The sequence below is a fragment of the Hemiscyllium ocellatum genome, chromosome 4, assembly GCF_020745735.1.
Source record: "Hemiscyllium ocellatum isolate sHemOce1 chromosome 4, sHemOce1.pat.X.cur, whole genome shotgun sequence".
NCBI lineage: Eukaryota > Metazoa > Chordata > Chondrichthyes > Orectolobiformes > Hemiscylliidae > Hemiscyllium > Hemiscyllium ocellatum.
Window position 1 is genome coordinate 86,824,455 of NC_083404.1, and position 16,069 is coordinate 86,840,523.

At 37.7% G+C, this 16,069-nt stretch overlaps 1 protein-coding gene across 1 annotated transcript in view; it reads right to left on the reverse strand.

Annotated features, from left to right (window-relative positions):
• Positions 1-3,032: 3,032 nt before the first annotated feature.
• Positions 3,033-16,069, reverse strand: part of usp14 (ubiquitin specific peptidase 14 (tRNA-guanine transglycosylase)) — a 57,314-nt gene continuing 44,277 nt past the window's right edge. Inside the window, exons 13-16 of the mRNA XM_060824375.1 lie at positions 12,294-12,422; positions 9,676-9,742; positions 5,646-5,753; positions 3,033-3,443 (exon numbers count right to left, since the gene is read on the reverse strand). Coding sequence (XP_060680358.1) covers positions 3,292-3,443; positions 5,646-5,753; positions 9,676-9,742; positions 12,294-12,422 — 456 coding nt within the window. The 3' untranslated portion in view covers positions 3,033-3,291. The remainder of the gene's footprint in view (positions 3,444-5,645; positions 5,754-9,675; positions 9,743-12,293; positions 12,423-16,069) is intronic.

Sequence of the window (16,069 nt, forward strand, 5' to 3'; positions counted from 1 at the left end):
TTTATGTTGTGTAAAAAGTATTTTATCTGGTTCTGGAACCATAATCAACATACCATATGGAGAGTTGCTCAGAAAAGTTATTTTGCCTTTTATTTATTCTAAGCTCCACATTCAATTACTTCCTTTGTAGAAAGTTCTTTCTTTACATAGCCGACCTGTGTCTTGATTCATTTTCTCCATGTAGCTTTGTTTCCAGATTTCACCAAAGATTACTCTTTTGAGAGCCATTATATGAAATCATATGCTGGTAAAAGTGCTTAGCAATGCAGTGATGCATTTCCTATTTGACTGAATTGTAAGCAAATTTTATTTAAACTGAAGTTTAATTTCCAAATATATATTTTCCAGGAAGCAGGAGACTAATTCTTGCTCCTTTTTAAGAAAGCACATCACCTTCTAGCTTTAATAAGTCTGCTTTGTTCTAGTAAGAAAGAGAAACAAAACTAGGCCAAGACTGCTGCTCTATATTCAATTAAATCATGGTTGATCTAGTCCAGATCCATATTTTCTGATTCTCTTCTTGTCCAAACATCTCATGATCTTGGTCTCAACTATATCATTGCTTTAGCAGAAGTAAAAGTAAAATTAATGAACTATTGCTGACTCATGGCAGATAGGTCAGTTTTATCATTTGGTTTTGTTTTGGAAATTAATGGGGTTAATGAGCATGGTGGGACCTAACTGTTATGCTGACAGAGTTTCAAAGTGACCACAAAAGAAAAATAGTTAAAGAATTAAAGTTTTGGAATATCCTGAAAATAACTGTAGAAATATTAAATTATTTCTATGCTTTCTGATCCATTTTGTCCTAAATTTATTTCCTTTGCCTTACTGAGATCACAGTCAGGTTTACGTAAGTGTCTATCTGTACGAATACTTTAGCTGTAACATCAATTAGAAGACCATGACATTAATCACCTGTTATAGCTACTCATCAGCTCTTGTTCTCTTATCTTTATCCCAGTCATGCCATCTTTTAACTCCATTATCCAAACACATTTTCTTTGCTTCCTTTATCCACTTATTGTTCTTTCCAAGTTGAAATGCCTTCTAAATACTGCTGAAAACTTGTATTGCTGAAGGTATTCATCTTCCATTTATTAGGACAAATGCAAGGATCTTGAGTTTCAAATGATCATGACAACTTATACTGTAAGAGAAAAGTTGCTGATTGTTTAGCAGATTGACTATAGCTCAGGCATTGTCATGAAGAAAATGACAAGAAACTGAAGGCTTCCCCATGCTTCCATATAATTCTAAATAGAGGAATGTTCTTTAGATGATCCTACTTTATTTATTCACAGGCTATGAACGTCTCTGATTAGGCCAGCATTTAACACCCATCCCTAATTTCCCCAGAGCTGGTCTGGCTTACATGTGACTCCAGATCCACCTAAGGATGACCGTTTCTTTCCCTAGAAGACATTAGTGAACCAGACAGGTTTTTCCTGACAACAGTTTCATGGTATTATTAGACATTGTTTGTGTGTTCCTTTATGAAGACATTTAAAAAATGTTCCAAAAAACCTTGGAGCATAAGGTCTAGTGAGGAGGAACTGAAGGAAATCAGCATTAGTAGTATAATGTTGTTAGGCTAAAAGCAAATAAATAATCAATCATTCAATAATTCCCATGAGCTCAACTTACAGCTGGAATTTGACTGAGTTGCTATCAACAATCCTACATTTTGGTTTGGAGTTTAATTTGAGTTCATAAAGTTATTATACACAGAGCATCAAGTTAAATCCCAAAGAAACTGGTATTCTTTTCCATATTTTGTATAGAATCATACATATACAGAACACGGCTCTTCTGCCCATCACATCCATGCTGACCAAAAGCCACCAAAACCACATTTTTCAGCACTTGACTCAGTTTTGTATTTTTTGCTACTGCAAGTATACATCTAAATACGACTAAAATGTCATTTTAAAATTTTTTAAATGGACCATCTTGCTGGATAAACCAGACGAGCCTGATCACAATTGTATTTTCAAAAGCTTGTGAATCGATTGCATCGACATTCTAGCTAAAGCTAACAAAACTGGAAGCAGATGGCGTGTCTCAAGTTAAGTCTGGAAAACATCAAGATCCACTATGCTAAAATTGCAAAAATGCTTTCAGTAACCTCATCCCCTCAATGGAAATTCCAATGGGGAAGAAAGCTACCCCACGTCAGATTAATGACTTCTAATTCGGCCACTGAGATGAGCCATCAGCATTTGATTTACCCATCTCTACAATTAGAATGAAAATCTGAATGAATTGTAACTATGCATGTGTATATCTGCACATGTACATATGTGGCGACAAAAAGTGAAATTATTTTGTTAATAATTTCAACTTAAAAGGATTTTGCTATAGTTTTATTACAAAAATTAGAACCTGATGACAACAAGTTTGGGGAACACCCAATGGCCTACCTGAAGCTTGAAAGGGTTTAGAAAAAGATTTACAAAGGATGTTGCCAGGGTTGGAGGCTTTCAGCCATAAGGAGAGGCTAAGTAGACTATTTTCCCTCGAGCGTGGGAGGCTAAGGGGTGACCTTATAGAGACTTATAAAATCTGAGGGGAATGGATAGGGTGACTCGCCACAATCTTATCTCACTGGACCAAAGTGGTCTGTTTCCATGCTGTACCGCTCTGTGACTCTTACAACAAAAAAAAGTAGACAGGAGTAAATCGAACAAGACCATGCTATTTTAGACTTGAGAGAAAAAACAATTTAAATTCAACTCATTCCCCTACTGTCCATGACATTCAACCACTATGTTTTAGTGAAAAGTTTTAAAATTTATATTATGTAGTACAATATGGTCTCAGGCAAAATGGTTTTGTGTGAGGCAGCAATATGGACTATTAGAACTTGGCACAGTGTAAAATTTACAAATGGAAGGTTTACATTTAAGTGTTTTTTAATACATTATGAAAAAAAGTGTTAATTGTGGTTTATGCAACTGTAGTTGTGATGCTGTACAAAAGAGAAGCAGTCATGATTGAAAACATTTAACAAAAGGGAAAGCACAAAAGAATTATGGATCACCTTTTTATTCCACATTGAGAAATGTCAGAAATAAGACTAGATCAACTCCACAGGCTTTCCTCAATGAACACCCAATTTGTTTGCAAAAGGTATGGTAGATGATGTGAAGCAGTATCAGAAACACAGTTGAGGCAATACCTTCCTTTTTCAGTTTTACTTAACGTCAGCTACAAAAAGTGAAGGTATCATAAAACATTAATAGCCATGCAGGTTAACAAAAATTAAGCTAGTTGTGCTCAATCATGACATCATTGTGGGGTTTCATCTTCAATTATTTCTAGTCTACGAGGACCATATAGTAGAACATAGGCTATGTGCCAGTCGCCTCCACCAGACAACTTCAGAATATCTTCAGGTGCCACAACACTGACTTTATCATCATCGAATTTGATCCACTCATCTAAAAAATAACAAGAAATGGAAACCTTCATATGCAGGTATACACGACATATAATCCCTTCTTGTGATGTATATTTGTATGTAACAGGGCAAGGCTTTGAAAACCTTTGGCAGTTCTCCTGCACGTCTACTCAAATTGACTAAGTAAAGAGAGATAGCTATAGACAAAAAAAGCCTGCCAAAAGATCACCTATAGTGTGGAGGTATTATGCTGAGTTTTTTAATTAGTACTGGAGAGGAACAAAAATAGTATCTGTTTACTTAGTTTTTTCTTTAAAAAAAAGAGTAGGAAGGTTACGAGTCTGACATAATGCTCCACCTGTAGCTGCATTTATGGGAGGATATGATACCACCCTACAAAGGAAGAAAAGCAAGTGGAAATGCTGTGCCAGGAGAACATTACTGCTAACCAAAGGAGGTACTGAATAAGATCTAGAAGCAAGATTTCAGAAAACAAGTACAGTAGAAATGTAGTATGAGCTTGTTTTTCTTTAAGAAAGATTTAACACAATGCCCTTATGACAAGTTTTCTCCTTCCTGAAGATGCCAAATTGTAATCAAGTTTGTTTCCACAAGCATGGTAGCTATCTCGCACTTTGTCCACATTTGTATTATAAATGGTGGCCGATGAACAACTGAGGGCTGTTCAGCAATATGCAATACAGACACATCATGAGTAGCCTCAACTCTACTCCCTGTTCCCAAAGGTTTTCAGGATTAAGTGTTTAAGTATTCAATGTTAGATTTCTGCATTAGAAGAACAATATTTCAGAACAGTGTAAAGCTTTTAGATTTAAATGTTTGTTTTGTTTCTTTCTAAAAATAAAAGCACTTAGCATCAATTCATTGAAGCATGTTTCATCTCTTGACTGAGCATGTACCAAAACCTATAAATTACAGACACTGAGAAACTTGAGAATGTCATTGCAAATTATTTTTGAATCATTGATTATGACCAACATGAAATCATTTGGAACAGTGCTAGAAATCTCCATCCTGTATACAGCTCTTTTCAATTAATGTTTTGCAGTCTAAATTTCTATTTCACTGGAGTAGAGAATAACTTAAGATTTTCATTTTCACTTAGCAATATTAAACCAGTGACAAACAAAGAAAGGGGAATATATGATGGCAAATTCATCAGAGAGGCTGTCAAAGGCGAGCCTTGGAATAGATTTAGAACATCTAAGGGAAAAAGGCAAGACGTTATATTTTGTAGGAATGAAACTGCAGTTTATTGGTTCAGCAGCAGACTTGCAGAAAGACTCTCTAATCCCCCAAACAAAGTTTCTCAAAAAGGCTGTGGATGCAGAATCCTGAAGCTGAGGGAAATGGGCTGAGTAGCAGAGACAGAGTAACTAGCAGCAGCTGCTGATTGCATGGATGTGATATCGAAACATAATTACATGCCTCTTATTATTTTCTTGATTGGATAGGCTGGTGAGGTAAGTGTGGAATGGCAAAAGGTTTTATTATGAAAAAGCTTTTGTCAATTTGAGAGTTCCTTATCGAAGTGAAATTGATCTAACCTTTGTATACAGCCAAACTAGTTTTCAATCCCAAGGTAGAACAATGACTCTGCTACTGAGGATTCTGTGCCAAGAGCTCTCCATTCTATAAAAGCTGTTTGTTTCATAAATCTGCTGCTTCCTCACTTTGACCTATGCACTAATGACAGCTTTCTGGAAATAAAACAGATTCAAAAGTGCTACCAGAATTCTATTCACTAGGTCATCTCATATGTAACTTGAATAAGACAATGAGCAGGCAGATACTCACCCAATTTCTCCATGGATTAGTTGCTAAGTAATGCAACTCTACTCATTATATTTAATAGTTTCTCATTTAATGAAAGCACCTTTGTTTTATTAATCATTTGGTAGTAAAGAACTTGAGCATTGTTGAAAGATGACATTTTAGTGCAGTCTCTCATCTTGATATCATCAGGATTGCCCATTAATTGTCAGTCAATAGCATTAATGGGTGTATTCACCATGGCAATACCTCTATCAATCAATTGGAATCCACTTGCCAATCAGTACTCCCCCTCATGCAGTATAAATATTGGTTTTTCCCTTAAATTTTCATTCGCAAAATGTCCCAATGAGTGCAAGACAAAATGTGTCAACAAAATGTGTCATTTTCAGCGAAACTTTATTCAATTAGTTTTGATGAGAAGGGAGTGTATAAAACAAGAAAGTACCTGATTTTCTTCTCACCCAAGCTACATAATGACCAGATGAACTCGACCTGCCTTGATGTGTTAGCACCGCCATTAGATCATAATATCCACTGTTGTTGGAGCCTAAATCTGTGAAAACAAAACCAGAATTTATTTCGCTGTAAAGGTCTTAAGCAGCATATGTGTCACAACTCTACAGTGCTAAGTTAACCATCTCTGTGTAGAAAGTCACAAGGCATAGACTAAGTATTATGTTAGTTAACTGTCAACTGAAAAGAATATTTTAAGGATGGGGAAATCTATCAGCCAGGTTGCAGACAATAGGTTTGGAAGCAGAGGGATTCTAGAAGTAACAAAGATTATAAACATAAGTTCTCTTTTTAAAAAGCATTGCAACCCCACAATTGAGGGGTGACAAAATCATCCACTTGTAGCATTATTCTTAAATAACTGATGGTATAGAAATTAAGCAAAATACAAAAGGATCCTGTATCAGCTTGCTCAGTTGGTCAGTGTGGCTAACTGGAGTGTAATTTCAAGCATCCCAGCATGGCCACAGCTTTCTACTTAAGATGAAAAGAAATTCAATGGCTAAAAAAAATTAGCTATTTGCATACTAAAACTGTTATATATTTGGACATCAAGCCAAATCTGACACATCAATATCAACAAGTTTACAAGTCCCTCAGGCAGAAGCAAAAATAATTGGACCAATACCATGATAGTGGAAAAACCTACTAAAAGGTATAACTTACAAAAATTATATGCATCTTTTACAGTCTGTTGAAGTCCAACATAGAGTGGTTAATTGTTATTTGGATGCATGGCATACCAGAACAAACCAACCAATCATTAGGTTGCAAAGACTTAATACATCACGTGATCTTCTCCTAGCCTACTGTGTGATCCCCAAAGGCCTATCAATCCCCAAATCCCCACTACTTCCAGTTGATCTGCGCTTATTTGAAACTATACATTAATCTTATGCTCAAAACTCATGGCTTAGTGGATGAGATTTTATTACAAGCAATATTGTAAAATGCAGGTAATCTACATTTGTTCATTTATCATCTACATATTATAGGACGGCAAAGTCATATAATTAGTAGTAGACCTCTGACAGATGATCAGCCACCCAAATGGATTTGTCTTGAACGCAAATCTAAATGATAGTATTATTAAAAGGGAGATCAACAGATAGTACAAACTGGAATCAGGATTAGCTGTAACCTCTAACATGACAGTTGATTTAAAATAAAAACTCTTTCATGGGAAATGGGCATTGCTGGCAATGCCAGTGTATGTAACTCATCTAACCAACTTTGAAATGGGTGGCTAGCTAGGCTATTTTAGAGTTAAGAATTAACCACATTGCTGTGGATTCAGTCACAAGCCAGCCAGACCAGGGAAACACTCCAAAATTACTCTGCTAAAGGACATGAATGATCCTGATGGGTTTTTACTAACAATTGATGATAGCTCATTACCGTTACTGAAGCTAGCTTTCAATTCCATATTCATTCGTTCAAATTCAAGCATGTTTCTTCTTGCCAAATGGCGAAAATACAAAATGCACTCAATCATCCACTTGGCTATCTGTTACTTGGTTTCTAGTTTGCCTAGGATTATTATATCACCAGAAGCATAGCTTTGGTAATTTAAAAAAAAAATGCTCTTTTAAATACCCAAGTAATTTAGATTTCTGCTAACAGCAGTTGAAAATGTGTTGCTGGTTAAAGCACAGCTGGTCAGGCAGCATCCAAGGAATAGGAAATTCGACGTTTCGGGCATAAGCCCTTCTTCAGTCCATTTTTGACTTAACTTATGAAAGGGTTAAGCACCATTTGCTACTAGTTCCAGGTTAATTAGACATACTACCTGGTCAGAAAGCCAAATCAAAAAATCTCAAATGATATGGTTTTCCATTTCAAAGAATTCCACAAATTAAAATTAAAGGCAGAACTGCAATTTTATATGCAAGAAACCGAATCACAAGCTAAATTCAAACCATAAATATATGTTTTTTAAAAATTTCATGGTATTTCCACTGATCACAGACTAAATATTTTTTCTCAAAACTACATCATACTCCTCTTTGACAAGATGTATAGATTTTTTTATTAGATTCCCCACAGTATGGAAACAGGCCCTTCGGCCCAACAGGTCCACACTGACCCTCCAAAGAGTATCCCACCCAGACCCAATCCTCTACATTTACCACAGACAAATACACCTAATACTATGGGCAACTTAGCATGGGCCAATTCACCTGGCCTGCTCATTTTTTGGATTGTGGGAGGAAATTGGAGCACCCAGAGGAAACCCACGCAGACACAGAGAATGTGCAAGCTTCACACAGAAAGTCACTTAAGGTAGGAATCAAACTGGAGTCCTTGGCACTGTGAGGCAGCACAGTGAGCCACCATGCCATCTTTAGTGACCAATAGTCTAGTTAGGCATAGCAAGATCCAAGATCAAAAATTGACAACCTCTTGTGATTCACAGGTTACTGAAAAACATCATATGCTATTTCACAATTTTCTCTGAAAAAGAAACTCAATGTTTACTCAATCATACAGTGATAGAGATCTACAGTATAGAAAAAAAAACATCTTTTGGCTTCTAGCCTCCAGTCAGAAAACATCTCTTAATTATTCTAACTCCATTTTCCAGCACTCAGTTCATTTGCCTTTGCACTGCAAGAGTGCATCTAAATACTTAAACGTTATGAGGGTGTCAGTCTCTGCCACCCTTATAAGCAGAGAGTTCTAGAATTTCATCAATCTGAATGAAAAAGATTTTCCTCACACCTCCTCAAAACATGCCTTAACTAACATGTAATACAGCTCCAGCAGATACTCCTTGCTCTTAAATTCTATGTCTCAGTTAATAAAGGCAAATGTACCCTTTGCCTTCTTAAACATGTTATACATCTATCCTGATATCTTAAGGGATTGGTGTACATGCACATCAAAGTCCCTCTGATCCTCAGTACTCCACCACATATGTATTGCCTTGCTTTGTTTGTCCTGCCCAAGTGCATCCCCTCACATCTGTCAGGATTGAATTCCATTTGCCAACGATTAGCCCATTTGACTAGCCTGTCTATATCCTCCTGTAATCTAAGGCTATCCTCCCCATTTCTTTCCACTCCACCAATTTTGGCATCATCTGCAAGCTTGCTCCTACGGTCAAGTCTAAATCATTTACATAAATCACAAAATAGCAAAAGCCCCCAACCTGACCCTGTGGGAGCCCACTAGAATAAGGCTACCAGTCAGAAAAACATCCCTCAACTGTCACCTTTTGCTTCCTGCCATTCAGCCAATTCTGGAACTGTTTGTTAAATTTCCTTGGATCCCACGAGATCTTACCTTTCATCAGTGTCTCATGTGGGGCCTCAGCAAAAGCCATGCTGAAGGCTATGTATACTACATCAAAAGCACTGTCCTCATCTGTACACCTGGTACCCTTATTAAAAAAGTCATAATTTGGCGAGACGTGGCCTTCCCTTAAATAAAAACCATGCTGATTGTTCTTGATTAATCCCTGCTTCTCCAAATGCAGATTAATTGTGACTCTCAGATCTACTTCAGTAGTTTCCCCACCACTGATGTGAAGACTGCCTGCCTACAGCTTCCTGGTTTACCCTTTGCTTCCTTCGTGAACAATAGTACCTAGTCTACCCAGCCTCAGTTCCTGAAATAATTTTTTTAAAAAAAAGAAAATCAGAAGACTGAATAATATATGATATAAAAGTGAATCATACATACCATTTTCTTTCTCAAACTATTACATAATTAAGATCTTTCTTCCTTTTTAAAAAGTATACTTTAAACAGGGAAAAAAAGCACCAGTAAGAGACAATGCTGATAGTTAAGACATCTAATTAGCAGACACCTCATCAGTAGCCCTTTCAGATAGCTTTTTGAAACAGAAGTTACTTAAATATACCCTAACAAAAATTTATTTAACTTCAGTAATGATTGTTTTATTCATTCTACAGGATACATGAACCTGTTGCATATTGCAAACCAGATTATCTACTCACCATCAGGGAAATAAAATGGTGCGTATTTGACCTCTTTGGGTTCTCCACTTCCATTCTTATTGTCAGCCTAACAACAAAAATGAATGTGATGTTATCCAAAAAAAATTAAGTCAACCTTCATGATTAAAGTGACCAAGGTCCAAAGCGGGGAAACAGAAAGCAACAGGTCATAATTCTGGTAAATGGTCATCAACCAGAAATGTTAACTTAGTTTCTCTCCATGGATATTACTTGATCTATTCAGAGTATTAATTTTAAAGAAAAGAATAACAAATGTTTTCCAACAATAATTTTAATGTTCACATAGACTGAATGAATCAAACTGGCAAATGGAGTCTGTGGCACCAGCTCAAAGAATGCACTTCAGAACATTTCCCAGAATAATGTGTTGTTGAGTCAAACAGAGAGACGGCTAATAAAAAGTAACAACATACAGTCAGAGATGTACAGCATCGAAACAGACCCTTCGGGCCATCCTGTCCATGCCAACCAGATATCCCAACCCAATCTAGTCCCACCTGCCAGTACCCCGCCCATATCCCTCCAAACCCATCCAAATGCCTCTTAAAATGTTCCAATTGTACCAGCCTCCAACACTTCCTCTGGCAGCTCATTCCATACAAGTACCATCCACTGTGTGAAAAGGTTGCCCCTTAGGTCTCTTTTATATCTTTCCTCTCTCACCCTAAACCTATGCCCTCTAGTTCTGGATGCCCTGACCCCATACGCTTATTTACCCTATACATGCCTCACACAATTTTGTAAACCACAAGAAAGTCACCCCTCAACTTCCGACGGTTCAGGGAAAACAGCCCCAGCAAGTTCATCTTCTCCCTATAGCTCAAATCCTCCAAGCCTGGCAACATCCTTGTAAATCTTTTCTGAACCTTTTCAAGTTTCACAACATCTTTCCGATAGGAAGGAGACCAGAATTGCACGCAATATTCCAAGTGGCCTAACTAATGTCCAGTAATGCTGTAACATGATCTCCCAACTCCTGGATTCCATACTCTGACCAATAAAAGAAAGCATACCAAATGTCACTATGCTTCCTTCTTTTTCTTAACCAAACTTTCAATTTCTTTCATCATCCAGCATTCCCTACACCTACCAGCCTTTCCTTTCACCCTGACAGGAATATACTTTTTCTGGAGTCTTGTTATCTCATTTCTGAAGGCTTCCCATTTTCTAGCCATCCCTTTACCTGCGAACATCTGCCCCCAATCAGCTTTCAAAAGTTCTTGCCAAATACCGTCAAAAATACCCTTTCTCCTATTTGGAACTTCAACTTTTTGATCTGGTCTATCCTTTTCCATCACTATTTTAAACCTAATAAAATTATGGTCACTGGGCCCAAAGTGTTCCCCCACTGACACCTCAGTCACCTGCCCTGCCTTATTTCCCAAGAGTAGGTCAAGTTTTGCACCTACTCTAGTAGGTACATCCATGTACTGAATCGGAAAATTGTCCTGGACACACTTAGCAAATTCCTCTCCATCCAACCCTTAACACTATGGCAGTCCCAGTCTATGTTGTTTGGAAATTTAAGATCCCCTACCATAACCACCCTATTATTCTTACAGAGAGCTGAGCTTAGTGGGCGGCACAGTGGCACAGTGGTTAGCACTGCTGCCTCACAGCGCCTGGAGACCCGGGTTCAATTCCCGACTCAGGCGACTGACTGTGTGGAGTTTGCACGTTCTCCCAGTGTCTGCGTGGGTTTCCTCCGGGTGCTCCGGTTTCCTCCCACAGTCCAAAGATGTGCGGGTCAGGTGAATTGGCCATTCTAAATTGCCCATAGGGGTGGGGGGTAAATGTAGGGGTATGGGTGGGTTGCGCTTCGGCGGGTCGGTGTGGGCTTGTTGGGCCGAAGGGCCTGTTTCCACACTGTAAGTAATCTAATCTAATCTAATTCTATGTTCTATGTCCTTACAAGTTTGTTTCTCAATTTCCCTCTGACTATTAGGGGCTGAAAAAAACAAAAAAGGCTGAAAAAGTTCAGCAGCCTTAACATCTATTTAGGGATTGAAACAGATCATGTTTCAGGTCTATCACCACACAAAGGTTATTTTACTGGATAGTATTGTTTAATGAGAAAGGGACAATCAATCAGCAATCTCAAAGTTAAGGGTCCTATAGAGCAGAGTGATCAAAATGATAGTTTCACATCAAGTTTGAAACTTACATTAATTCTGAAAGCCCAAAACAAGACTTGAATGCAAATAAAGGCAATGAAATATATATGGATGAGAATCAGTGAAGGTTAATTGAAATAATATCTTGAGTATAACTTCAGATACTCCGTGCAAACCTTTGAAGAAGTAAATCAATTCTACAACTAAACAGCACTCAACAATTTGGAAAATATTAAAAATGTATTCTCGTCATGAATATTTATGGTGGCATCCCACATTATAGTACAGAAATGCTTTACTTTTATAACAGATATTCATCAAAGCCATATAATATTTTGCACTAAATAATCTCTTTCAACACACTGAATATTAAGTGCACTGCAAAATATTTTGACAGATGAATTTTAAGTCACTTATTTTCTCAATCAAGTAGCAGCAACAAAAGCTATTGGCCAATCACAGGAGAGGTCCCTTCAAAATTACCTTCATTGTCTGCATATTGACTTTCCGGTCTTCTTGTTCCTTGAATTTTGATCTGTGTGGAATCATTTTTTCTTGTAGCTCTGGTACACATAGCTCATACACATCCAGCATTAGAGGAAACTTGACATCCTGAAGAGAAAAAATAAAATCAACTTGTTCAAGGGCTGTTGCAAAAACTATATGAAGTTGTTTCTTTTAAAGGCCTTCTGCTAGAAAAATCACAATATGATCTGTAATGCTGGAGGTCCCAAGTTACTTTAGTAAACAGCAAATTACAAAGATGGTGACAACTGGTCAAAGATTACAGACACAGACACAGACACATTAAAACTAACTCCTCTTAACAACTGGCACCCAAATGGCAGGTGGTTTTTTAAGAGACATTTGCAAATAAAAATAGTTACAAGCAGATAGCTTTTCATGGCGCAAAAGCACTGTAAAGAGAGAGAGAGAGAGAGAGAGAGCGAGAGAGAGAGAGCGGGAGAGAGAGAGCGAGAGAGAGAGAGAGAGGAGTATGAGGCAAATTCAGCACTGGCAGTATGGCTGCTGAAATTTAAAATTTCATTCATGGAATTAGGGTATCGCTGGCTAGGCCTGCATTTATTACCCAACAGCAGGTTAGAGTCAAACACATTGCTGTGGCTCTGGAGTCATACATAGGCCAGAACAGGCAAGGATGGCAGTTTCCTTCCCTAAAGGACATTAGTGAACCAGATGTGATTTTTTTGACAAATCAACAATGGATTCATGGTCATCAGTAGACCCTTTAATTCTAGATTTTTATTGAATTCACATTCCACCAACGGCCAAGGCAAGATATAAATCCGGGTCCCCAACATTAAGTGGGTCTCTGGCTTAACAGTTCGGTGATAACATCACTAGACTATCACCTCACCTTAAAATAAGCAAGTTTAATTGAAATAGCAATTCAATTGTAACAAAACATTTATTTTTAAGTCTTGAGAGGTGAAAACACCATGCAGGTTCCCCTCCAAGTCACAGATCATCCTGATTCAGAACAATATATCGCCAACCCTTCACGGCCAGTGGATCAAAATCCTGGAACTCACTTTCTCACAGCATTGTGGATATCCCTCTGCCACAAGGACTGTGCAGTTCAAGGTGACATCTCACCACCATCAAATCAGGAATCAGGTATAAATGTTACCCAAGCCAGTAACACACACATCTCATGGATGATTAGCAAAAACACAAGGATAGAGTTAGGGTTATGATTCCTGGTGAGCCTTTTGAATTGGAGTTTATTTAGAGACACACAGACCACTCCAGGTCAGGACAGCAGGATTTCTTACCTGAAGCACAATCGTTAAGTTGGTTAGGCTTTAATAATATTCTAGGAGAAAGTGAGGACTGCAGGTATTGGAAATCAGAGTCGAATAGTATGGTGCTGGAAAACACAGCTAGTCAGGCAGCATCGAGAAGGAGAATCAACATTGAGCATAAGCTGATGCATTCCTTAAGAATGGCTTAGGCTAAAACGTCGATTCTCCTGCTCCACAGATACTGCCTCATGGGCTGTGCTTTTCTAGTACCACACTCTTTAATAATATTCGAACAACATAATAAGTTGCTTTAGGCTAACTTTTTAATTTCTATTTTTAAAGACAGAAAATTAAATTAAAACCACAGTAAAATTTAAATTTGAAATCTCTAGATTATCGTACATGTGCCTGGACTAGTCCAGGACTAAATAATACAGTGCAGTATGCATAGGAACAAGAAAAGAAACAATACTGAATTTTAAGTTGAAGCGGTGGCATGCACTGGAAGTGTACATTTAGATTCACTAAGGTGTTACCCTGGATAAGAAACTATAGTTATCAGAAGATGCTCAACCAAACTCTCAATTTACTTTCCATTCTCTATTCATTTTCACTGAGGCAGAGGTTGAAAGGATTTGGATTTTGTTTTTATAAGTGCTCATGCTTTTGTACAATGCACAACCACAACTGGATCACTTTTCCCAAGGAGACTAAAATTACACGTTCAAAGCTCTGCACATTTGTAATAGGACTTAGTTATTTTTGGACTACAACCCTCTCACAATTACTTCAGAATAATCATACCAGAAATAGTGGGGGGGAATCATGGTGCAACGGCAGTGAGGAACTAAAAATAATTAATGTTAACAAGAGAAGGTCTTGGAAAAACAATGTGACCAAAACCATAGGCTAAAATCTAGGGTTTCAAATGAAATGACTGCAGAGATATGGATTCATTTTGACCTTAACAAACTGACAGACTCTGGAACAACCCTGGTGATTTGGAAAATACGAAATGGAAAACTACTATTAAAGAAAAGGTGAGAGAAAATAGACTAACTAACTGACAGTTCCCTGTCATCAGTTAATGGGAAAATGCAAGAATTGCTTATCAAGTATTATATTGTTAGTAAAAGAGTACATAATATGATTAAGGAGAGTTAGTATGGTTTGTCGAAGAGAAATAGTGCTACAGTATTTTTAGAGAATGTAACTAACATGGTAAAGAGAAATCCACAGTTGCAGTATATTTACATTTTCAAAAGGCATTTAAAATGTGCCATAGAGGCTGTGACATAGTTCAAGGACTCCTGGGGTAAAAGATAACAAGTTAGCATGTACAGAGTTCGGTTAAAATACATTAAATAGAGAATGGAAATAAATGAATCATCTCCAGATTGGCCGGCTGTTTCTATACGAATGCTGAAAGGATCAATACTGGAGCCCAGTAATTTGCAAACAATTACATGAGGGAACCAGTTTAATTTATCTAAGTTTATGAATAAGACATCATGGTTGGAAAGTAAACTTAAGAATATAGTATGATTGTGAGATGACAAGAAAACAACAGAGCATAAATATGGGAAAATGAAGTTATGCACTTTAGTAGAAAGAACAGAAACAAAAGAAGTGTGCTTTTCAAATGATGATAACTATTAAACACTGGGCTACAGAGGGATTTGGACATCACTATACAAGAACCACAAAGTTAACACGTAGACACTGCTTAAAAACAAAAAGCAAATGATAAGTTGTGCTCCAAACCCCTTGCAATCAAGGCTAAAAAAATCTTGTTACAGTAGTGTAGGGCGTTAGTGAAACCACATTTGGGACACTATGAATATTTGGGCTTACTTCTAAAGAAGGATTGCTTCCATCTGGGAAAGGCTATAATTGCCTTAATGTAGGTTCACTAGATCGATTCCAGGAATGAGATGATTGTCCGAAGAAGAGAGATTAACCAGAATGTGCCTAAATGATCTAGAATTCGCACAATTGAATGGGGACCTAAACTTTGGGAGGATTCAACAGGATAGATGCCAGGATCGAAGTGGCAGAGTGCCAGGATCAGGAGTTCACCATTAACGACTGAGATAAGGAAATAAGACCAGAATTGCACGCAATATTCCAACAGTGGCCGAACCAATGTCCTGTACAGCCGCAACATGACCTCCCAACTCCTGTACTCAATAATCTGACCAATAAAGGAAAGCATACCAAACGCCTTCTTCACTATCTTATCTACCTGAGACTCCACTTTCAAGGAGCTATGAACCTGCACTCCAACGTCTCCGTGTCCAGCAACACTCCCTAGGACCTTACCATTAAGTGTATAGGTCCTGCTAAGATTTGCTTTCCCAAAATGCAGCACCTTGCATTTATCTGAATTAAACTGCATCTGCCATTTCTCGGCCCATTGGCCCATCTGGTCAAGACCCTGTTGTGATTTGAGGTAACTCTCTTCTGTCCACTACATCTCCAATTTTGGTGTCA